Source organism: Staurois parvus, unplaced genomic scaffold, assembly GCF_062004578.1.
Source record: "Staurois parvus isolate SC_StPar_1 unplaced genomic scaffold, SC_StPar_1.0 ptg000350l, whole genome shotgun sequence".
Lineage (NCBI taxonomy): Eukaryota > Metazoa > Chordata > Amphibia > Anura > Ranidae > Staurois > Staurois parvus.
Window position 1 is genome coordinate 2,789,934 of NW_028318146.1, and position 24,274 is coordinate 2,814,207.

Below are 24,274 nucleotides of genomic sequence, written 5' to 3' on the forward strand. Positions count from 1 at the left end.
AGCGCTGTCAGATTGGATGGAGAGCGTCTGTGAACAGCAATTTTTTTATCTTGCCACAGATTCTCAATTGGATTTAGGTCCAGACTTTGACTGGGCCAGACATAAATATGCTTTAATCTAATTCCATTGTAGCTCTGGCTGGATGTTTAGTGTCGTTGTCCTGCTGGAAGGTGAACCTCTGCCCCAGTCTCAAGTCTTTTGCAGACTCTAACAGGTTTTCTTCTAAGATTGCCCTGTGTTTGGCTCCCTCCATCTTCCCATCAACTCTGACCGGCTTCCCTGTCCCTGCTAAAGAACAACACCCCCACTACATGATGCTGCCACCACCATGTTTCAAAGTAGGGATGGTGTGTTCAGGGTGATGTGCAGTGTTAGTTTTCCACCACACAAGGCTTTTTGCTTTTAGGCCAAAAAGTTCAATTTTGGTCCCATCTGACTAGAGCACCTTCTTCCACACGTTTGCTGTGTCCCCCACATGGTTTCTCGCAAACTGCAAACGGGACTTCTTATGGCTTTCTTTCAGCAATGGCTTTCTTCTTGCCACTCTTCCATAAAGGCCAGATTTGTGGGGTGCATGACTAATAGTTGTCCTGTGGACAGATTCTCCCACCTGAGCTGTGGATCTCTGCAGCTCCTCCAGAGTTACCATGGGCCTCTTGGCTGCTTCTCTGATTAGTGCTGCCCTTGCCCAGCCTGTCAGTTTAGGTGGATGGCCATGTCTTGGTAGGTTTGCAGTTGTGCCATACTCTTTCCATTTTTGGATGATGGATTGAACAGTGCTCTGTGAGATGTTCAAAGCTTGGGATATTTTTTTTATAACCTAACCCTGCTTCAAACTTCTCTGCAACATTATCGCTGACCTGTCTGGTGTGTTTCTTGGCCTTCATGATTCTGTTTGTTCACTAATGTTCTCCAACAAACCTCTGAGGGCTTCACAGAACAGCTGTATTTATATTGAGATTAAATTACACACAAGTGGACTCTATTTACTAATTAGGTGAATTCCTAAGGCAATTGGTTCCACTAGATTTTAGTTAGGGGTATCAGAGTAAAGGGCACTGAATACAAATGCATGCCACACTTTTCAGATATTTATTTGTAAAAAATGTTGAAAGGCATTTATCATTTTCCTTCCACTTCACAATTATGTGCCACTTTGTGCTGGTCTATCACATAAAATTGCAGTAAAATACATTTACGTTTTTGGTTGTAACATAACAAAATGTGGAAAATTTCAAGGGGTATGAATACTTTTTCAAGGCACTGTAGCAAGGGCATTATTCAACTTTAGTCAGAGCTACACAGTTTGTTTTTATCTACAGACACCCCTTACCTTCATGGGCAGCTTTTTGGTAAAAGTGAAATAACCCTTTAAGGGCATAAACGCTCTATGCAGAATTTATAAAAACTGATACAAATGTTTACAAATGAGGGCAGACAGAATATTGCTTCCCAATATACATTTTAATAAAATAGTCAGATTTTTTTAGTTAATATTTTTTGTAAAGAAGGAGTCCTCTTCTGGCAGGGGGTCTGGGGAATTTGCCTCTTTTGCCCCCTTTTAAATACAGTTTTGAGTTTAACTTTCTAAACCTCTGTGAGTGGACTTTTTGTTCTGACGGTAACATAAAGGACACCACTTGCACATTCTGATTTCTCACATTACCGGAAATGTCAGATGACTAAAATGTCTGCGATGGCGATGCAAGACTTGAGACATTCAGATTGCCTCAGGATGGCATGGCATGCAGTCTTAAAAATATACAGAAGCCAGCGAGTCTTCCTCTGTAAATACTGTATCAACTTTTGAGGTTTTTGTTTTTTTATTAACTACTGCTTCTGTTTTCATCATTGCACTTCACTAATAGTTTGTCTTGCGTCATAAGTTTAGTATAAAAAATATGTAAAAAATGCTGTTTATTATAAAATTACAAAGAGAATAATAATTTAAAGTGTATTGGAGCTGTTTATTTAGCTGCAGAATTAATTTGAACTACATATCTTATTTTGTATCATAACAAAGTGCAGCACTGTTAAACATAAAATCTATGAACATATAACTAACAAATGACTAAATAAATAAAAAAACAAATATCCAGTCCACTGGAAAATATATGCCAAAATATTCCACTTGTGTTTCTCAGTGTAAAAATATCCTTAACTCATAAACCACCCACACATACCCAGTGAAAAATCCAACTCTATACTACACTGCTCAAAAAATTAAAGAAACTCTTTGAAAACACATCAGATCTCAATGGGGAAAAATATCATGCTGGATATCTATACTGCTATGGACTGGGTAATGTGTTAGGAATGCAAAGACGCCCCATCGTTTGATGGAAATGAAAATTATCAACCTACAGAGGACTGAATTCAAAACACCCCGAAATCACAGTGAAAATATTATGCAGCAGGCTAGTCCATTTTGATGAATTATCATTGCAGCAACTCAAAATGGTACATTTTGTATGGCCCCCACGTGCTTGTATACATGCCTGACAACATTGGGGCATGCTCCTAGTGAGAGGACGGATGGTGTCCAGGGGTATTTTCTCCCAGATTTGGTCCAGGGCATCACTGAGCTCCTGGACAGTTTGAGGTGCAACCTGGCAGCGTCAAATGGTCGAAACATGATATCCCAGAGGTGTTCTATTGGATTTAGGTCAGGCAAGCGTGGAGGCCATTCAATGGTATCAATTCCTTCATCCTCCAGAAACTGTCTGCATACTCTCGCCACATGAGGCCGGGCATTGTCGTGCACCAGGAGGAACCCAGGACCCACTGCACCAGCATAGAGTCTGACAATGGGTCCAAGGATTTCATCCCAATACCTAATGGCAGTCAGGGTGCCATTGTCTAGCCTGTAGAGCTCTGTGCGTCCCTCCATGGATATGCCTCCCCAGACCATCACTGACCCATCACCAAAACAGTCATTCTGAACGATGTTACAGGCAGCATAACATTCTCCATGGCTTCTTCAGACCCTTTCATGTCTGTCATATGTGTTCATGGTGAACCTGCTTACATCTGTGAAAAGCACATGTTGGGGTATGCTCCTAATGAGAGAATGGATGGTGTCCTGGGGCATTTCTTCCCAGATTTGGACAAGGGCATCACTGAGCTCCTGGACAGTCTGAGGTGCAACCTGGCAGCATATCATGATATCCCAGAGGTGTTCTATTGGATTTAGGTCAGGCGAGCGTGGGGGCCATTCAGTGGTATAAATTCCTTCATCCTCCAGGAACTGCCTGCATACTTTCGCCACATGAGGCCGGGCATTGTCATGCACCAGGAGAAACCCAGGACCCACTGCACCAGCATAGAGTCTGACAATGGGTCCAAGGATTTCATCCCGATACCTAATGGCAGTCAGGGTGCCATTGTCTAGCCTGTAGAGCTCTGTGCGTCCCTCCATGGATATGCCTCCGCAGACCATCACTGACCCACCACCAAAACATTCATTCTGAACGATGTTACAGGCAGCATAACATTCTCCATGGCTTCTCCAGACCCTTTCATGTCTGTCATGTGTGTTCAGGATGAACCTGCTCTTATATGTGAAAAGCACAGGGCACCAGTGGCGGACCTGCCAATTCTGGTGTTCAATGGCAAATGCTTATCGATCCTCTATGATGCTGGGCACCAATTTTTTGATTCAGTGTATTTAAAACAGTTAAAATCTTGTACTCTAAAATAACATGTGCTTTGATTCACTCCAATTTCACCCTGTGTTTAATATGCTCTTATCTCTGGTGCTGACCCATATTTGTTATAGGTCAAATCACGCATTCTCCTTTAAGGCTTTTTCCTATTGATACTCCTATTTCAATACTTGGGACTTCTCCTTTGTTCCAGTGGTGCTTTACACTTTATAGCATTAAACAGCACCCTTTCCCTTTTAATGGATAATGGCTCCAGTGTCTACCTTCTTATCCTTCCACCAGTATATCAGCTCAAAATAAACATATTGTAATCATAAAAATTAAAATTGCACTCACACATATATAGGCATCTAATGAGCGATTAAATGTCAGCTGCAGGAGCTGCCAGCCTCCCACTGATTTCAATGGGGCTGCCTCCCATATCTAATCACCAGGAACACCCATTGGGATTCTGGCATGTAATCGGTGATGGCCCCACTTGTAAGTGTAAATGGGGCCATACTGAACTGCAACAGAAATTAATTTGTTTTTCTGCTCTGCTGGACAGGGCTGTGCCATATGGCAGAGCTGTGTAGATCTCAGGCCTGGATGGAGATAAATACAAATCCTTTGGCAGATAAAGCATCTTCCATATATGTATTTCACTTTGTGTATATAGCCTGGATTTTAGCTTTACCTGAAAATACCATTTTCAATCATGCTTTACAAGGAAATTGTGGCAAGATATTTATACAGATTTGTGCATTCCTTGTAATAATTGGGTAAAGGTTAATAAAAGAACATTTGTCATTGACAGAAATCCACAGTTACACTCACTCTAATCTATTTATTACTAAAAATAACATTTTGGAAGGAAATAAATCAAGAAAGAAGTTGAACATGCATCTACTATGAATGTCTGGCAGTCAATTTGAGAACAGTCAGATCCTGGATCTTATATTGTAACCAGCTAAAAATGTGTGTGGATAGATATGATAGGGTCAGTCCACTCAGATTAGATATTGTAGATATTGAGCTTAGTGAATGTGGTGAAGCTGTTTGATTTCCATCATCCAATCATGTGTTTTTTATTTTTTCCTCCACCTGATTGGGTATTCACCAGCTTCACCACATTTACAAAGCTCTGGGAAAAATGGCTGCAACTATACTTGCAAAGCGCACAGTCCATTTGTCTTTAGTAATCCAACCCCAGTGTTGGCAGGAACATCCAAAACCACCAGGTTGACAGAAGCAAAGTTCAAATCTCTATCTTGCATTACCCAATGTATACAAATGTCAAAGTTTAACAGAAATATCAGTTGGAGTGGACTAACCCTTTAGGACACACAAAAGAGGAGACTTCAAGAAGGTGATGGTCACTAATTTGAGCCCACTGGTTAACAAAGTACACGCCTACCTTAGTACATCTTACTGTGAGAAGTGTAGCAAATAAAGGGAGAAGGGTCATGACTTTTAATGGGGCATTATTCTTTCTTCTATGATTATTATGTATAGTTACTTTGATATCTTTTGAAGTGCTCTGAATTAAAAGGTGTAATGGCTTAGAGTTCTGTCATTGTTTATACATGGGTTTCATTCTAGCTATGGAGATATGGGTATGTGCTCTGTAGCTTTACAGGGATCTATTGTAGAAAAAAAGTGAGAATTGAGCCCTTGCCTTGATCTCCTCCCACAACCAAAGTACATATTCAGTTAACTTGAAATGAAAAGCACGCATACACATTGAATGAGTCAACTGTGTTCATCCAAGGTGTGCCATCACAGAAGAACACCAAAACCTAGACAATCTTTCACCCTGATTTGCCTCACCTTTTCTTCCTGACGTATGCGCTCCCTTTTGTGTAAAGAAAAGGGTACAATCACAAAAATATTTCAGGATGTTTGAAAATCCGTTCAGTTTTTGGTTTCTAAATCAAGGAACTATCACCACAGTTTTTAAAACTTGGTGGTATCCTCCGGGGAACTATATGCATGGAGCACTTGCTCCTATTCTGATCCGATGGGGGAGTTACGTTACACCACTGCCACTCGCCCCCTCTTCACTTCCACTGTTTCTTAATCCTGTATATTAAATATGGACATTTCTCCCCTGAGGCCACATAACATTAGCAGCCGCTTGCAACAATATGTGCTTGTAAAAGGGTTACTGTTGACTGCTGATCTAGAACTACTACAGCACTAGATGCTGGCTCAATAACTACTACTTTCAGTCATCTGAGCCCAGACCTGCCTGCATGTTATTCTTGGGAGAGAGAATATGGTAGTAGCTGCCAGCTTGTGTTTTGAGTGCTGATGCGCTGGGGACAAGTACCATCATTCATAAAATACAAGCCTACATCACAAGCCTGCAGCTACAACTCTCAAGCAACTGAGCCCAGACCGCACTGCCTTCTGTTGCGGGGAGAAGGACTAGAGTAGTAGCTGCTGACTTGTGTCATGAGCTCGTTTCCAGTGAACCAACAATCACAAAACAAGGTGGGAGCTACTACTTTAATCCATATCTCTGAAATAGGAAGCAGGTGGGTCCAAGCTCGGTAGATTTCAGTGCAGAGAAGGCTCAGGACTGTAGATAATGTGGCAGAGCTTCAGATATTATGTCCCTCTCCTCTCTGTATACTGCCACCGTCTCCCTCTTCTGTGTGTGCCAGCAGCCACACGTAATAAAGATTTGTCTCCCTGCTAGCAGCATGGTCGAAGAGCGGTGGGAGAGGTGGGGGTTGAGGAAGGCTGTCGACCATGCTGCCTCACCAACCATGGCACAGATCAGACAAGGACCAAGTGATTAATGTGCTAGGTTCCAGGGTGATTCCACAATGAGTTAACCTCTTTAAGTAAAGTATAAATTAGTTACAGTTCTATCCACCGTTCGATTTTCTCTTCTCTTTTAACACAGTGACGGGAACCTCAAAACAACAAGCATAGACAATCAAATTCTGTAAATTAAAGAGAGAATTTCACTGTCTAGTATAGAAATTACTCCAATAAAATTCTGTTGGCTTAGTATCATATACCGACAGAAAAATCAGCAACAAGGACACAGAGAGAAATTAAATCCAGTCAGAGGTTTTAACCTTCCCCTACTTTACTAAAGAAGTCATTTTTACTTGTTTTTGTTGCTGTTAAAGGGTTTCCCTCACTTGCTGTCTGGTAAAATGTCAGGAAGACAAGAAGGAAGGGCAAATCTCTGACAGAGCTCTGGATAGCAGTAAAAAATGGACAAGGGATCTAACCCTTCCCCACTGTATCATAAACTAAGATAAAAGTTTTGGATGGGCATACACTTCAGGCATTCTGTGAATGAAATGACTAGATACCCCAGGAAGCAGTTGGATGTTTTTCTATTTTATGTTTGTTTTTTCTATTTATTGCCGCTGTTTGTAAGACAGCTTTCTTTAGCTTGCTCCTTAACCCTAGGAGTTTTGGTTACAACATATTTATGCCTCAAATTCTCAAAATCTCCAGGGACAGAAAAGAGGATGTGAACAAAATAAATGTATCGCATATCATTCATGAACATCTTTGTACAACAATTTATTTTCATTCGGCAGACACAGACAATGTAACAAGGACAGCCTGTTAAGACAATATTGTGAGCCAGAGAGCAGCAGGTGTAACAGTGCCCAAAGACATAGGCTGATTTTGGGCCGATACACATTAGGCCGATGCAAACGTGCATGTTTACACCCTGATAATTCTCACAAATGATAGCTTGTCACGTCTTGTACTACTCTGGTGTGTCCCTTTATCAACAGCAGATAGGAAATCTTACAAATGGATGTCACCTGTTATAATGCTTTCTCTCCATATACTACAAAGCTGCTGCACAATTGTATCAAAATCACCCATGGCATGCAGCAGTATGGGTCCAAGTGTGGTTAGCTTAAAGTCAAACTGGAGACAGGCTATGGACATTCAAATATTAGCATATTCTTACCTACCACCTACCGAGCTTTAAAACAAGCCCTCTCTAACCTCTGTTGCTGCATGCACCTTGGGAGTAATTCCTCCTAAAATTTACAACAGAAACAATTTCAACTCAGATCTTCCTTTCCCATCTGTGAGTTAGCAACCTGCTGGCCTTCTGATTCCTAATATAAACATAGAGCAAGTGTGCAGAAAGGGGAAAGAGCAGAATGCTGACACTGGACCCAAATGACTTCACTGAATCTGTTGTGAATTTTGAAAATGAATTGTTGCACAGTGCCTGCAGCTACAGAGGTCAGTGACTGCTTGACTTAAAAATACATTGTCACCCTGCCCATGCAGAGCAAAGTGTCAGTTTCTCTGCAAAGGACTCCCCCTAGCCCCACCCCTTGTATTTGTATTGCCTTCGCTGCCTTCCTGCTTTTTCCTCTGTTGCAGCCAGATACACTTCCTGTTGTTTCTGGGTATGGGGAACATGTGTTCCCCTTCCCCATGAAGATACATGGGCCTAGCAGCATTCTCGTGCTGAGAAGGTGATGTCACTACTCACCCTGTTCACTTCCATTGATGACAATGGAAAAATGTCTGCCAAGGTTCTATTTCCTTAGTTACTTTTCCTCCCCCAGTCTGCTGATTGGACAATGAAGAGTAGCAAGTTAACGAGTTTATCCCTGTATGCTCTCTTCTCCTAAATAACTAGTGTCAATGCAATGCACTGGAATGGGCAGGTCTGAATAGGACCTGGGTTTAATGCTAACTCTTCTATCCCTCCCCGACATCCCTCTTCCTGGACTTCCTTAACAAAGTAACCACCCTTACCCTAGCTCTACTGCTATATTCCAAATTCAGAGACTGGAGACCAGTGCTGTGGCTGAGGTGTTCATCCCTCAAAACAGAAGGCCATGAAGTGTAAGGTTGGTCACTCAGTGCTTTGTCATTTTATATGTAGCCATTAAAATAATTTTTTCATTAAGCATACACCAAGTGGCCAATTTTATACTTCATAACCTACATTAACACCCTCCATCACAGCTTTTTATTTACCCTTGTACTAGCACCACATTGAATGTTTGCTCCTCCTCCAGGAAAAAGTCCTCAAGTCCAGTGTGGCCTTTACAAGTCTATGAGGGCTAAGTGCACTCATTTAGCTGGCACTAAAGTAGATTTTTCTCCAGAGGTGAAGTGGACATTGCAAGGACATATTACTACTACAGAGGTAATAAGAAGCTGGGGTGGGCGGTATGAGTGCAGATTAGTACAGAAAGTGTGGGAGTGGATTAGAGGAATTTAGTATTTAACTACAGGTGAAACTCGAAAAATTAGAATATCGTGCAAAAGTTAATTTATTTCAGTAATGCAACTTAAAAGGTAAAACTAATATATGAGATGAACTCGTTACATGCAAAGCAAGATAGTTCAAGCCGTGATTTGTCATAATTCTGATGATTATGGGTTGCAGCTCATGAAAACCCCAAATCCACAATCTCAGAAAATTAGAATATTAGATGCAATCAATAAAACAAGGATTGTACATAGAACAATATCGGACCTCTGAAAAGTATAAGCATGCATATGTACTCACTACTTGGTTTGGGCCCCTTTTGCAGCAATTACTGCCTCAATGAGGCATGGCATGGAAGCTATCAGCCTGTGGCACTGCTGAGGTGTTATGGAAGACCAGGATGCTTCAATAGCGACCTTCAGCTCTTCTGCATTGTTCGGGCTCAGGTCTCTCATCTTTCTCTTAGCAATGCCCCATAGATTCTCTATGGGGTTCAGGTCAGGCGAGTTTGCTGGCCAATCAAGCACTGTAATGCCACGGTCATTGAACCAGGTTTTGGTGCTTTTGGCAGTGTGGGCAGGTGCCAAGTCCTGCTGGAAAATGAAGTCAGCATCCCCATAAAGCTTGTCTGCGGAAGGAAGCATGAAGTGCTCCAAAATCTCCTGGTACACAGCTGCGTTGACCCTGGACTTAATGAAGCACAGTGGACCAACACCAGCATATGACATGGCTCCCCAAATCAACACAGACTGCGGAAACTTCACACTGGACTTCAAGCATCTTGCAGTGTGTGCCTCTCCATTCGTCTTCCATACTCTGGGTCCTTGGTTTCCAAATGAGATGCAAAAGTTGCTCTCATCAGAAAAGAGGACTTTGGACCACTGAGCAAAAGACCAGGTCTGTATTTCTTTAGCCCAGGTAAGACGCTTCTGACGTTGTTTGTTGTTCAGAAGTGGCTTGACAAGAGGAATACGACATTTGAAGCCCATGTCCAGGATCCATCTATGTGTGGTGGCTCTTGATCCAGCCTCAGTCCACTCCTTGTGAAAGTCCCCAACACTTTTGAATGGCCTTTTCCTGACAATCCTCTCCAGGCTGCGGTCATCCCTGCTGCTTGTGCACCTTTTTCTTCCACACTTTTCCCTTCCACATAACTTTCTATTAATGTGCTTTGATACAGCACTTTGGGAACATCCAACTTCTTTTGCAATTACCTTTTGAGGATTTCCCTCCTTATGGAGGGTGTCAATGATGGTTTTCCGCACAACTGTCAGGTCGGCAGTCTTTCCCACGATTGTGATTCCTACTGAACCAGATTGAGAGACCATTTAAAGGCTCAGGAACCCTTTGCAGGTGTTATGGCTTAATTAGGTGATTAGAGTGGGACACTTTGAGCCTAGAATATTGCACCTTTTCACAAGAACTATCTTGCTTTGCATGTAATGAGTCTATCTCATATATTAGTTTCACCTTTTAAGTTGTATTACTGAAATAAATTAACTTTTGCACGATATTTTAATTTTTTGAGTTTCACCCGTACAGTTGTCCATAAAAGCCAAGCTCCAGGAAGATGTAAAAAGCCACCCCTTAATCCAGTTATAGATGCGCTTAAAAAAATAATTACATGTATTTTACATACAGCTGGAAAAGCCCCAAAAAGGTCTGGTTAGGCATGTCAAGGTGTTATCAGGCATATTGTAACCGGGCTTTTTTGTGGAATTGGTGTAGTAAAAGCTTCTTTCTGACACTTCGACCAAACAGCTCATTTGTTGTTCAAGTAACACCGTATTGTACTGTTTAAAAACAACCACACCATCTTTTTGCATAGCAGCATGTATTTCTTTTGAGGTTGCCTGTGGGTTTTTCTTTGAATCACAGACAATTCTTCTGTCAGTTATGGCTGCAATCTTTCTTGGTCTACCTGACCTTGGCTTGGTATCAAGAGATCCCCAAACTTTCCACTTCTCAATATGTGATTTAACAGTGCTGATTGGCATATTCAAGGCTTTGGACATCTCTTTGTCATTTTCCATCTTTAGAAAGTTCCATTAGCTTGCTACGCAGGACTTTTGACAGTTCTTTTCTGATCCCCATGGCTCAATATCTAGCCTAGTCAGTGCTTCCACATAAGAGCTAACAAACTCATTGACTATTTATACACTGACACTAATTGCAATTTAAAAAGCCACAGATGAGGGACATTAACCTCTAAATGGCATTTTAACCTGTGTGTGTCACCTTGTGTGTCTGTACCAAGGCCAAACATTCCAGGGGATGGACACTTTTGATTGGAGCCATTTGGGTGATTTCTGTTATCATTATGATTTAAAAAGGAGCCAAACAACTATTTGATAATAAATGGCTTCGTATGATCATCATCCTTCAATAAAAGAGCATTTTTTGGCATGATCAGTCATATTTTCAATATCAATGCCAAAATTTCACAATTTCTGCCAGGGTATGCAAACTTTTGAGCACAACTGCATATATGAATTTCAATTGTTTGTTTAGTTGTTTGCCTGGATTTTGCCTTTATGAAGCTCAGCTAATTAGAAAAATGCATCTATCCTGCTGATGATATTCCTGTGACCAAATCTAAAAATTTGGATGTGTTCTTTGTGTTCAATATTCTGAGGCTATCTTATACATAAGTGATGCTCAAGTATCTTCCATCCTAACGGAAATCACATAGCTCATTGCCAACAATTGTTTGTAAGAAGGATTTTGGTAGCAATGTTTACTCTGATATTAGCTCAACACGCAAAAAGTGTCCTGGACCTGGCACAAAAGTTTCCCACCCTGAAGGAAACTTTTGACTTTTGAAGGAAGGTGCGTTGGCTGCACACGCCCTTTACTAAAAAAACGTATGATTTAATTAGCTCCTTGTTGAGTAATACACTTTGACAATGGATCCCTAAGGGGACTCTGTTTGACAAATGCTGCTGGGCAGAGCAAGTAGGATGACTAGAGAGGCTGAGCTTGGGGAAAGCAGGTTTTTTAGAGGCGTGGGAGAGACAGATTCAGATCACTCTGCCTCAGCTGGATGTGTTCTTGTCTCTTGCAGACCAGCTAACTGCCTGTGATCCTGGAAGAACTTTACAGCAGATGATGAGGGAGAACGAGAAGTACCATGCCACAGCAGACACAGAGAAAGGCATACACATTATCAACATCAAAGCTATTGAAGACATTGGCTACATCCAACCTGACACACTGGTAAGTTGTGCTGCTAACTTCATGTAACATATGTCATTGTATTGTATATCATAATATCAGCGCTGAGCGCAGCATTTTCTCCAGCTGCTTAACAGCTCCTTAGGGATTTCATTCTTTAATAGCTTTAACCCCTTTAGAGCCACATGCTTGTTTGTGCATTTCTCCGGGGAAACTAGTGCTAATGCTAAAAGTTGATGTCTTAAAGGCAATTTGTCTCCAAAAAAAGAGCATTTGTATAAAGCAACATGTTAAGTCTATTCATGTCTGGATTATTAGAATGTAATGTTAAATCTATACTAGGCGTCTGTATTTTAAAAAATTACCCTGTGTCCAGGCTTCCATTTTTAACAGTGCATTCCACTGTTGACCTTCAAATTTACATAAAAGGTCTGCAAAACAGCTGAACAACCACAGCTGATTGCACTGGAATGCCAGCAAATTATGCTAGGACCTGTAGTTCCACCATATGTGGAAAGCAGTGTTGTCTATCCCTGGTCCTGGCATATTAAAGCCCATCTCTACCTTTCTCAAAAATGTATATACATACCCTGGCTCAGGGGCGGACTGACAACTCATGGGGCACCTGGGCAATAGGGAAACATGTCCTTGCCCACACTCAAAGCACACCCAAAAAATCCTATAAAAAAAAAAAAAAGGTACCAGGGGCATTTCACGGGGCCCACGACTGACCCCGGGCACCCCCGAGTGCTTGAATGGTCAGTCCGCCCTTGCCCTGGCTGCATTCACGAACACTGGTTTAATCTGCCTTCCTGAAACTGTTTCAAGTGGTAAATCCCAGCCCTGATGAAGGGGGTGCCTGTTTGGCCACTAAAACGCATTGGATTTTTTTTCTGCTATGAATCAGTTTTATTATTAAAAACCTTGAACTCTTGGCACTCTTATTGGATTACAAGTATTTGGATTATCAATTCTGGGTTCTTGTCCTGTTTCTAAGTTGAGTCCCTGTTTTGTGGAGTGCTGCCAAACTGGAGCAACTGTACTTTATGACACTTTCCATGACCCTTACAAAATTTGAATCCAACACCCAGCTTGTTTATTTAATTTATTTATTACAGGTACCTGTATAGCTCCATCAATTTATTCAGTGCTATACATATATTGTACATTTATCGGTTCCTGCCCTCAAGGAGCTTACAATTTAAGGTTACTAACAGGGGCGGACTAACAACTCATGGGGCCCCCGGGCAATAGGGGATCATGGGCCCCTATGTCCTTGCCCACACTCAAGAAAGCCTATAAAAAAGGTACCAGGGGCATTTCATGGGGCCCCCTACTGACCCCGGGCCCTCGGGCAGTGCTCGAATGGTCAGTCCGCCCCTGGTCCCTAACTCACACTCATACACATACTAGGACCAATTTAGACAGGAGCCAATTAACCTACCATCATGTCTTTGGAGTGTGGGAGGAAACTGGAGTACCCGGAGGAAACCCACAGAACATGCAAACTCCAGGCAGTTTGTTCACTTGTCTTCTCCAAAAAATTGACAGGTGCAGTAAATTAAGCTAACCTTTTTTTTCTCACGTGCCTGTGCAAATGCATGAGGTGTTTGTCATAGTGAAAAGGAAATGTAAAAGGAAATGTTCAAACCCAATTACCATGCAACCTTTTATACAGAATATAGAATTGTACGTGCTTGTTTTCAAAGACCAGTAGATACATCTCTGTTTACAGCTCCATGGTACTATGGAAAATTGTAGTACTTTTTTTGGGGCTCAAAGGAAACCTACAAAGTCTATACAAAGAAGAAAACAGGTAGTAAATCCCATATACATTGTGGCTACTTCACTGCCTTGCATTATAATGTCAGTTATGTAAAAATAAAAGAGACAAACTTTAATCCCTTCCATGTTCTGTAGGACTGGTACTGAAAAGGTTTACAAAAACACTTTCCATTTGATTATCCCAAGTGTCCTTTCTATGAAGAATGTCCCACTCTCCTACAAATAGATTGTCTTTTACTAGTGGAATAAAATAATCCGATTATCACCTGGCCATCATGCATGAACCAGTTGTTTCTCACCTCCAAAACTTTCCTGTTAACCAGGCAAGTGCCTCTACCGAGCACCCTCTACAAGTTACCAAACATTCAAGATGCTGTTCAAAATATCATTCTTTTAACATATTCGAATTTACTGTGCATACAATATACATATATGTTTGTATTTACAGACAGTTGGAGACTATGACTTCAATGTCAGTGAATGGCGACTCTCAGTCGCATCATTTTACTTGTATTCTGCAGGTGCTTTTGTAAACACAGGGATTCAGCATGTGCCGAGACCTTTTCTCCTGTGTCAATATGTACATATGTATTTCATATCCTACAATTGTTGAGGATTAATAACACTAAAGCCAAGCCAACCATTCGCCTAGGTACAAAACGTGTCTCTCTATGTGTACAGCCCTAGGGATGAGGTTGGCACTCTCACATAGGAATCAGTTTGCTCTCACATAAATATTCAAATTTTTGGAAGGCTTACAAGTACACGTAAATACAAAACCTATTTTTCAGCATGTTTGGCATTCTGTCTCAATATATATATATATATATATATATATATATATATATATATAAGTACCTGCAATAAAACAATAGAAAAAAATATATATATATATATTTTTTTTTTTATTATTTTTATTGAATTTTAAAAGAAATTTAGAGATACAAAACGGAGCCCATAGTGCATACCCAGGCTCGGTACCACACTTAAACAAGTTACAACATAATTATAACAATTAACAAATATTTAACCTGCACGATCATAATATATATTTTTTTAAGAAAATCCTTTGTTGTGACTCTTTCTCACCCACAGGTCCTATCACTAAGGGTACTTCTTGTTGCAGGCTGACATCTCTTGCAATTAGTATCAGCTTTGTCAGCTTACCCTGTGCATTCTTTCAATTGACCGTTGAGCTGCCTATCATGTCCATGCCTGCCTCCTGCAGACCTGATAAGCTACCCAATAGAAATCAAATAAGTGCGCATGGTAAGTTGACAACATTACCAAATTAAAAAAGAAAAAAGCGCCACTTACAAAAAACACCAAAGTGTCAGCAGCATATCCCACCCAAAATAAATTTTGGCAACAATAATCCAAATTAAAAGGTATGCGCTAATAACAAACTTATACAAAAGTGTATGTCATCATCCAAAAAACATTAGTGTTTTAAATAAATTATAGTGTCCAAACATAAATTAGTGTCCAAAAAAATATATATATCTTCAGTGACTTGAACCAATTGTGAGAAATCCACCACCAAAGGAGATTAAATAAACTCACCAGAGCTAATGGCTGGTCAGATTATAAACCAGCAACAGCGCTTGTGCTCTGGGAGCAATGAACCCGATGTCCAAATAGATATGGTGATGTTTCAGATACTTCCAGATAATAATCACAGCCAAATCACTTTGCAGCCCAAGCTCTTATGATGAACTTCTCCACTCTTTCTCATACCTCCATGAGAGCATGCAGTACACTCAGGGACAAAAAAGAGAACATAATGGTGCAATACGTTTTTTTCATTTATCTCTTTAATAAAAAAGGTATAAGGAAACTCACAAACAAGGTGTCCAACAGACACCAGCTTCATCGCAAAAAAGGGTTGAGATACAGTTAACGCTCACCGCAGATCTCTCCCATACAGCACAGACCAGCAAGGCTCTCTAACGTCCACATCAAATAGGCTACGCCCAACCGGTTTCGTCACACCGACGTCATCAAGGGGCGTCGGTGACGTCGGTGTGACGAAACCGGTTGGGCGTAGCCTATTTGATGTGGACGTTAGAGAGCCTTGCTGGTCTGTGCTGTATGGGAGAGATCTGCGGTGAGCGTTAACCGTATCTCAACCCTTTTTTGCGATTGAAGCTGGTGTCTGTTGGACACCTTGTTTGTGAGTTTCCTTATACCTTTTTTATTAAAGAGATAAATGAAAAAAACGTATTGCACCATTATGTTTTCTTTTTTGTCCCTGAGTGTACTGCATGCTCTCATGGAGGTATGAGAAAGAGTGGAGAAGTTCATCATAAGAGCTTGGGCTGCAAAGTGATTTGGCTGTGATTATTATCTGGAAGTATCTGAAACATCACCATATCTATTTGGACATCGGGTTCATTGCTCCCAGAGCACAAGCGCTGTTGCTGGTTTATAATCTGACCAGCCATTAGCTCTGGTGAGTTTATTTAATCTCCTTTGGTGGTGGATTTCTCACAATTGGTTCAAGTCACTGAAGATATATATATTTTTTTGGACACTAATTTATGTTTGGACACTATAATTTATTTAAAACACTAATGTTTTTTGGATGATGACATACACTTTTGTATAAGTTTGTTATTAGCGCATACCTTTTAATTTGGATTTTTGAAGTTGACAACATTGTTGCTAATTGCTGCATCGTGGCCTAATAGTGTCAGCCTGCAACAAGAAGCGCCATTACTGGCAGAGTCTCTAAGTAAAAAACTCTGCAATGGAGTTACAAAGTCTTTGCTTAAAAGTCAACTCCAGGCAAATGAAAAATTATCTCTTGCATTTCGACTGTGTCCACACGTCAAGGGTTATTTGCTCATTTATGTCTAGGGAAACAATAAAAGGAGATTTACGTACCCAATCTTCCTCTCCTCCCTGCCGCTAGACCGGTCCTTGCAGTGTCTGAACCCCCATGCTCCACCAGTCTAGAGTGATGAAGTCATCAAGAACACAGCATGGTCCATAGCCCTACATTAGACAGGTAGATGCCGAGGGACAATCTACCCTCGGATGCTGGGGAAGCGTTGCCTGCTGGGGGGTGCGGAGGATCAGCTAATGTAAAACTGTTAGCTCAATCCCTAGACAAAACAAGCTATTAACCCTTGCACTGTGAGCAATAATTTTTAATTTTCCCGGAATTGGGCTTTAGGAAAATTGTGTTATATTAACGCAAAAACATGCAGAAAGATAGATTCTGGGTTTATATATAATGGTTATAAAAAATGGGTATTGAACCTGGCATTCACCAAACATACACCTCAGGTGAAGTACAGAAAAACACCTATTGACATTGCCAGAAATCCAGTAAACTCCCACCTACCTGTTGTAAACTGACAACCCTGCTTCAATTAATCCCAAAGAGTGTCATCAGCCCTATCTGAGTTCCCTGCTGGACCTTATTTTCTGGAGATGATGAGGGGGTGAGGTCTCATGTTGTAGCTGTGCAAGAAAGCAGCAGATTTGCTATATATCCTGATATACAGTTACTCCTTTTAGCCATTGCATAGTGTAGTCTCCACTTACAATAAAAGTCCCTATACAGACTCTGGGTAAAATGAACATTCTGGTGCCAAGTGGACATATTAGTTACACACATTCACAGTGTGAAGGAAAAAAACATATGGTGAGATCAAATGTACATAAGATATCATTATCATTGCAATAATGATAGAGACATGCAGTGTAAAAATATGCCAATATGTGATTAAAGACACTCTCGTGGTATTTTCGCACAGAAATGTGTGTTCATTTTATTATTACAAAATATCTTTCTACTTTTGGAATTATTTTGAAGTTTGTGGTGACAATAGATTTTTTTACAAAGTCCAAAAGTGTTTTGAGATGGTAATCATCTATATATGTCGTTGGTTATTCATTTGTGGTGAAACTGATTTGGACATCGTCTGTGACATTAAAATGGTTCTTCACCCACAAAAATGTAGTCAGTAGCTATAAAAATGTAACTATTGACTTTAATAATAGGACTTTCCTGCCCAGGGATCCATCATGGTCCTCACCCAAGACGACTCTTCCCCAGTCTTCAGGTCCCTGGCACTGACATGTTTACTTTGGGAAAATGGCTGTGACTGCTTGTGGCTTCACAGCCGGCTTCCCACTACACCCGTGCAAGCTGCGCTTTGTGAATGGTCCCGCAGCCTGCGGGGGAAGGGGAAACAGAACTTCCACTCCAATCGCAGCAGTGATCAAACCAGAAATGGGAGCAGGTACCTGTTAAAACAGCTGTGATGATGTCACCTCTGCACATGCACACAGGAGTCACAGCCGTGGCACAGACCTCTGAAGGGATGGCATGAGTATGCCATTTCTTCAGAGCACATGCCCTAGCGACATCGCTGGCTGCCAAACAAGTTAATATCTCCTAAATGGTGCACGTTTAGGAGATATTAATTTTACCTACAGGTAAGTTTACCTGTAGGTAATAGTCACAAAGCGGAGTTTACACATTAATAGCTCATAAATCCAAGGAGGCTGCAATAGTTTTCTTTTTTCAGGCATTTTTTCCTTTGTCTTTACCTGGTGATTTTGCCAGTAACAAACGTCCTGTCTTAGGGTGTCTCCACTCTGGAAGGTGGCACAAAGGAGACACCTCTGGACAGCAACATTGTCAGACTTTGGAGAGGGTCGAGTTAGATGCAGTAGCAGATTTAAATGGACTTGACTAGTCGAAACTCCAGCTAAGCAATCACAGCAGCAATTTTTGTTTCTTTTGGGATAACATTTTTACAGAAAATGAATAAAAGCTAACCATTGTAAGACCCCTGTTAGTGTTAAATGGTTTGCCTATATGCCTAATTTGGGTTTAATACCTCTTTCATTTCCTAATAACTGCTAGTAAAGGCTTTATGCTGGTACATAATGCATCTGTAAACAGACATGCTTGATTAGTAGACTGCAGTATGTATAGTAGAAGTGTGTTGCCTGTATCTATTTTTAAATCAAACCTGTCACAAACCTGAGACATTCAAAGTAGAGTTTGCCTTCAGTAAAAACAGCACAACAAAACAACATATACATTCAGCGATACGAGCAGATGAGGTTACATGCAAATCTTACATATAACCAGCGAGGTGTCTGGCCTCACGTGATACACAAACATTAAACAAATCCTCCAACATAAGTTGTACCTGTTTACCTGCAGTCTTTTCTGTTCAAAGTGCACAACTGCAGAAGGCAGGGGGCACTAAGTGACATATCACCGTGGATGTCACATCACTAAGTTGTGTTAGAAAGATGTACTGCATATACTTACTTATTTTCAGCCTGCTCTGGTCCTTTCACTATGATCTCCGCTGTGTCAGCCAGCGTTGTAGGGGGAGAGCAGAAAGCACTCCAGCGATGGCTAATTAAGCCTGGAGTTGCAACGTTTCCCATAGGTTTCAATGGCCCATCTATTTTTGGTGCTTCCTCCTCAGCCCTGCAGCGGTGCTAGCTGACACAGGGGAGCTGGATATTGTGAATGGTCCAGAGCAGGCTGAAAATAGGTAAGAATATATATATATATTTCTAACACAGATTAGTAATCATAGGTGCTAGACTGGATGAGGGGGCATGTTTAATAGTTAGGGAGAAGCTGGAATTCCACTTTAACTTCTCTTGTGAAAGATAATCTCAGCCCCACTCCCCACCTCCAAAGCCTCACTATTTGTCAATGAGGCCACACACCATATTGAGGGATCAGTTGGGCAGATCTTTAACAGCTATGCGTTAAATAACATCATTGTGATACAGAAGTAGCCTACAACATGAAAAAAGTAAAAAAAAAGTCATATTGTCACCAGATACAAGGTATACAAAACACAGAACTACATCTGTTTCTTCTGATACTGCAAGTGTCCCAGGTTGCATTCTTTGTTTTCAAAACCAATTCCTTGATCTGGAAGTGGAATGTTACTACTGTGATTTACCACCACAGAAACTACTGATACTTTGTGTGTTCAGCAAATGGCAGAAAATGAAATAACTTATTGTGCTGGACTAAAACTATCCCATCCTATACCTATAAATCAGAATACCTTAGATTCCACCATCATAGTGGTGGGTCATCCATTAGCAGCAGAGACTTGGCCTCACACATAAGTACAGGTGACAGTAGAAATAGCCTTTTAAAAAAAATACATGTAAGGCCCTCTAAATATTATCCCGTTCAGGAAAATAGGCCATGAGATGTTGTCCATATGGAGACATTCCTTCAAATCCCCCCCCCCCCCTTGATTAAAGCAAGGCATACATGCAGAAAGCATGCTTTATCGTTACTATTAAAAAATGTACAAACATTGGGGTTCAGGTATAGGGCTATCATGGGGACATTTGAAATTCAGGGGGTCAATTACAAGATATCCATGTAGACATGATTAAGAATGTGTGATCATTCAGTAGTGGAACCACCTGTGGTTAATCAGAACTCTCAGCTACCATAGAGTTTGCTATGTTCCGTTCAGCTGCTTTACATACACGACAGTTTTGTAGGCAATTTGAGACTTTTTGTCAGTTTTTGATTGATTATATAGAACTGAATGGAGCCAAAATGTTTTTGTGTTTTGGATAGAGGGAATGGTTTTAAACCCTTATTAGTTTAATGTTTCTGTATTTATATCTTTGAAAGGATTTACCTTTTATTTTCCCTTCTCCTGTTGTTACTTTAAAATGTTGGATGTCCCATCATTTTCAATGGCCATCAGTAGGGATGAGCTCAGGCATGTTCCAATAGCAGTCCAAACCCACCAAAGCTATTTAGCCAGGAAGTTGTCACTGCTCATTGCCAATTGTAAGTGGTACAGGCATTCCCTGCCCTGCAGCTGAGTGTATACATCCCCCTTGTATATGTGCAGCTGATTATGATTGGTGGGTTTGGACTAATATCCAAACACACCTGGGCTCATCCCTAGCCATCAGAATTAAAGTGGTTGTAAAGGCAGGTTTTTTTACCTTCATGCATTCTATGCATGATGGTAAAAAACCTTCTGCATTCTATGCACGGAGGTAAAAAACCTTCTGCATTCTATGCACGGAGGTAAAAAACCTTCTGCATTCTATGCACGGAGGTAAAAAACCTTCTGCATTCTATGCACGATGGTAAAAAACCTTCTGCATTCTATGCACGATGGTAACAAACCTTCTGCATTCTATGCACGATGGTAACAAACCTTCTGCATTCTATGCACGGAGGTAAAAAACCTTCTGCATTCTATGCACGGAGGTAAAAAACCTTCTGAATTCTATGCACGGAGGTAAAAAACCTAATGCATTCTATGCACGGAGGTAAAAAACCTAATGCATTCTATGCACGGAGGTAAAAAACCTAATGCATTCTATGCACGGAGGTAAAAAACCTAATGCATTCTATGCACGGAGGTAAAAAACCTTCTGCATTCTATGCACGAAGGTAAAAAACCTTCTGCATTCTATGCATGATGGTAAAAAACCTTCTGCATTCTATGCATGAAGGTAAAAAACCTTCTGCATTCATTTCCCCCCTCCCCAAATACTTACCTAAGGTTGATGTCAATCAAGTGATGTACACAAGAGGCTCTCTCAGCTCTCTCTCTCCTCATTGGCTCAGACACACCAGCAGTCAGTCACACCTAGTGAGGAGAGAGCAAAGCATGGGGCCAAGCTGTCTTATGGAGTGAGCACGCACAACTGCCCCCAAAGCAAGTGGCTTGCTATGGTGGGTACCTGGCGGGAGGCAGGAGCACCATCGGAGCCTGAGAAAAAGAAGATCAGGTTTGTTCTGTGCAAAACCATTACACAGAGCAGGTAAGTATAACATGTTTGTTTGTTTTTTTTAAATAAAAAATTCTGCCTTTACAATCACGTGAATACAGCAGGTGACTCTCACCAGTGGGCACACAGGCAACAATAAAACCTGACATGAGTTCCAACCCTTTCCTATTCTATCAAATCTTAAAATAAAACATTTCAGCCACTTTAAGGCCTGGGTTCCTCCAGAGGTTGCTAGGAATTCCTCAAGCAATTAGGAGTTTCTAATTCCCAGTAACCACTGATTATCAATTATCTGTTTATCTGTTCTGGGTGTCAGATAAGCTAGATACACAACATTCTTTATTCTTTTATGTATTACTATATTTATAACTTACTGATCATGCAAATGTGCCCTGGGCTAGAGACGTAATAATTTAGCAGGGCGTTCCCCGAGACATGAAATTTATATCAAGAGTTCATCTGCATTAAAAAGATTGAGAAAGACTGCTTAAGGGGTATGTATATGGCTAGGTTCACTGTCAGAGACTTCTCTTGAAGCCTACTGTATACATATTAGTATGTATCCAGTGTATGTGAGTGCTACACCATACTACAGCAGAGGTTGCTGATCCATGGTGGATCGCCGGTATAGCAGGGGCTTACAGGAGTTCAGGAGGCGATCCTGTCACCTCCTGAATATCTTCTTTTTTTTTCAATCCCAAGGGAGATTTTGTATTACAAAAACTGCACTGTAACTGTGAGCAAAATGTGCAAGCTACAAGAATGGAGCAAGCTCCTGTTAACCTCAGTGGATAAGTTTGGCAGGTGGTGCCATTTGCTAAATTCTGCAAGCCAAGTTGAGCATTGCCCCAAAGCATCATAGCCATGGCATGTGTACAGCCCCATCTGACTGTAATGTTAAATGTCAGCCGTCTGTTTTTACTGCTCCCCCTGGCTGCCTGTGCGAAAGAGCCCTTAGAGTAGACGTGCAGTTTGTTTCTGTCCAAATCGCATTTCGGATGAATTTTTTCGTTATACGGAGATCCGGATATATCCGAATAACGAATTACAAAAATAACGAATTTAAACAAATCCGAAATAATGAAATAAAATTCGGCCGAAATTCGATTCGAAAGCAAAATCGAAAAAAAAATTGGAATTTGAAAACAAAATCGAAAACAAATTTGAAAACTAAATCGAACAAACATTCAAAGACAAATTTAAAGGGAAGCTCCACCCAAAAGGGGAAGTTCCACTTTAAGGACTGGTCCCCTGCTCCCCGTTATTTTTAAAAAATTTTCAAATTCGGTTGAAATATTTTCGATTTCGATCGACTTTTCAAATTTTATTTAATCAATTTCGAATTTACTTGAGCCAATTTCGAATACAAATTACTTTTTGAATTTGGTCGAAATGTTTTCAAATTGAATTCAAATAAGAATTACCGAAACTAATCCTGAAAACTAATTGAATTAATTTACCAAATCCAACTACACGAAATTTGTTAGATTTCAAAACTGAACAAATTTTTTTGTTTTGCACATGTCTACCTTAGAGGGTATCCAAGGTAAATTAATGTAATACAATAGAGTAACTGGAAAATATTAGCTGTTATATTGTAAAGCACTGCTAAGGACATCATTGTAATTTGACCTGCAATGCGAGTTACAGCCTGAGTTCACATATATGCGGTTCGGTACATCGCTTGTGATTCGCAGAGGAACCGCACCGCATTCCTGTGCAAATCACATGCGATTTGTGTGCAGTGCGATCGGAGCCATACATTTTTTACGGCTCTAACTGCACCGCACCCGCACCAAAAAGGTGCAGGACCCTTATTTTGGTCCACACTAGAATCGGATCGCATGGATATTCACACCTATGTGATCCGACTCTGCACATCGCACCGTGTTTTGTGGACCGATTTCGGGGTGCTGTTAAGTTAACATACACACTCGCAGCAGTTCGCATGAACGGGGGTGATTCTGATGCGTTGCAGAATTTGTGCAGAAAATTATGCACCGCATCAGTGTGAACCCAGGCTAAAGCACAAAATAAAAAAGAGGACTCCTTTCCCATAATGATCCATGCCAAAGAAGTATGTGTTCCAAATAGTCGAGTACAACCTCCCAAAAGGTCTATATTATTATTATTATTATCATCATCTTTTATTAGCTTCAGGGTTTGGAATGAAAAATCTAAAGGAGCTCGATTTACCTGCTGTTGTTGTTTTCTGTTTCCTATTGTAACTCCATTTTCTAAAGATAGTTTTTTCTCTAGTCGCACTACACCAGCTATATGTACTATGAATTTTTCTTGGTATGAACCATGCACAAAGAATACATAAAAAAAACATTGTAAGAACCTCGTAAAACTGTTTTATAAGCTTCCTATGCTTCCTGTCTGAATTTGTCATGTACTTATCATGTAATATATTCCTGAATCAGTCCTGCTCTCCAGTGTGCGTGCATTTTAGCACAAGCACACATATATTTTCTAATTATTTGCATTTTTTGCCAGTAAATACAAATCCTAGAATATCTGTGCCTGTGGTATATAAACTCTAGGCAAAAATAAAAAGAATGCAGCTCTGTAATCGTTACACACAACAAAAACATTTTTTTTTTTAAAGCAAGCAGTGTAAGTACCTGAATTTGACTTGGAATCAGCCTACTGCAATCGCTGTACAGCA

At 40.7% G+C, this 24,274-nt stretch overlaps 1 protein-coding gene across 3 annotated transcripts in view; it reads left to right on the forward strand.

Annotated features, from left to right (window-relative positions):
• Positions 1 to 24,274, forward strand: part of ANO1 (anoctamin 1) — a 249,785-nt gene that overhangs the window by 85,617 nt on the left and 139,894 nt on the right. For all 3 annotated transcript variants that reach the window (XM_089684580.1, XM_089684578.1, XM_089684579.1), the window contains exon 2: positions 11,936 to 12,087. In XM_089684580.1, the coding sequence (XP_089540706.1) occupies positions 11,977 to 12,087 (111 nt within the window). In that variant the 5' untranslated portion in view covers positions 11,936 to 11,976. The remainder of the gene's footprint in view (positions 1 to 11,935; positions 12,088 to 24,274) is intronic.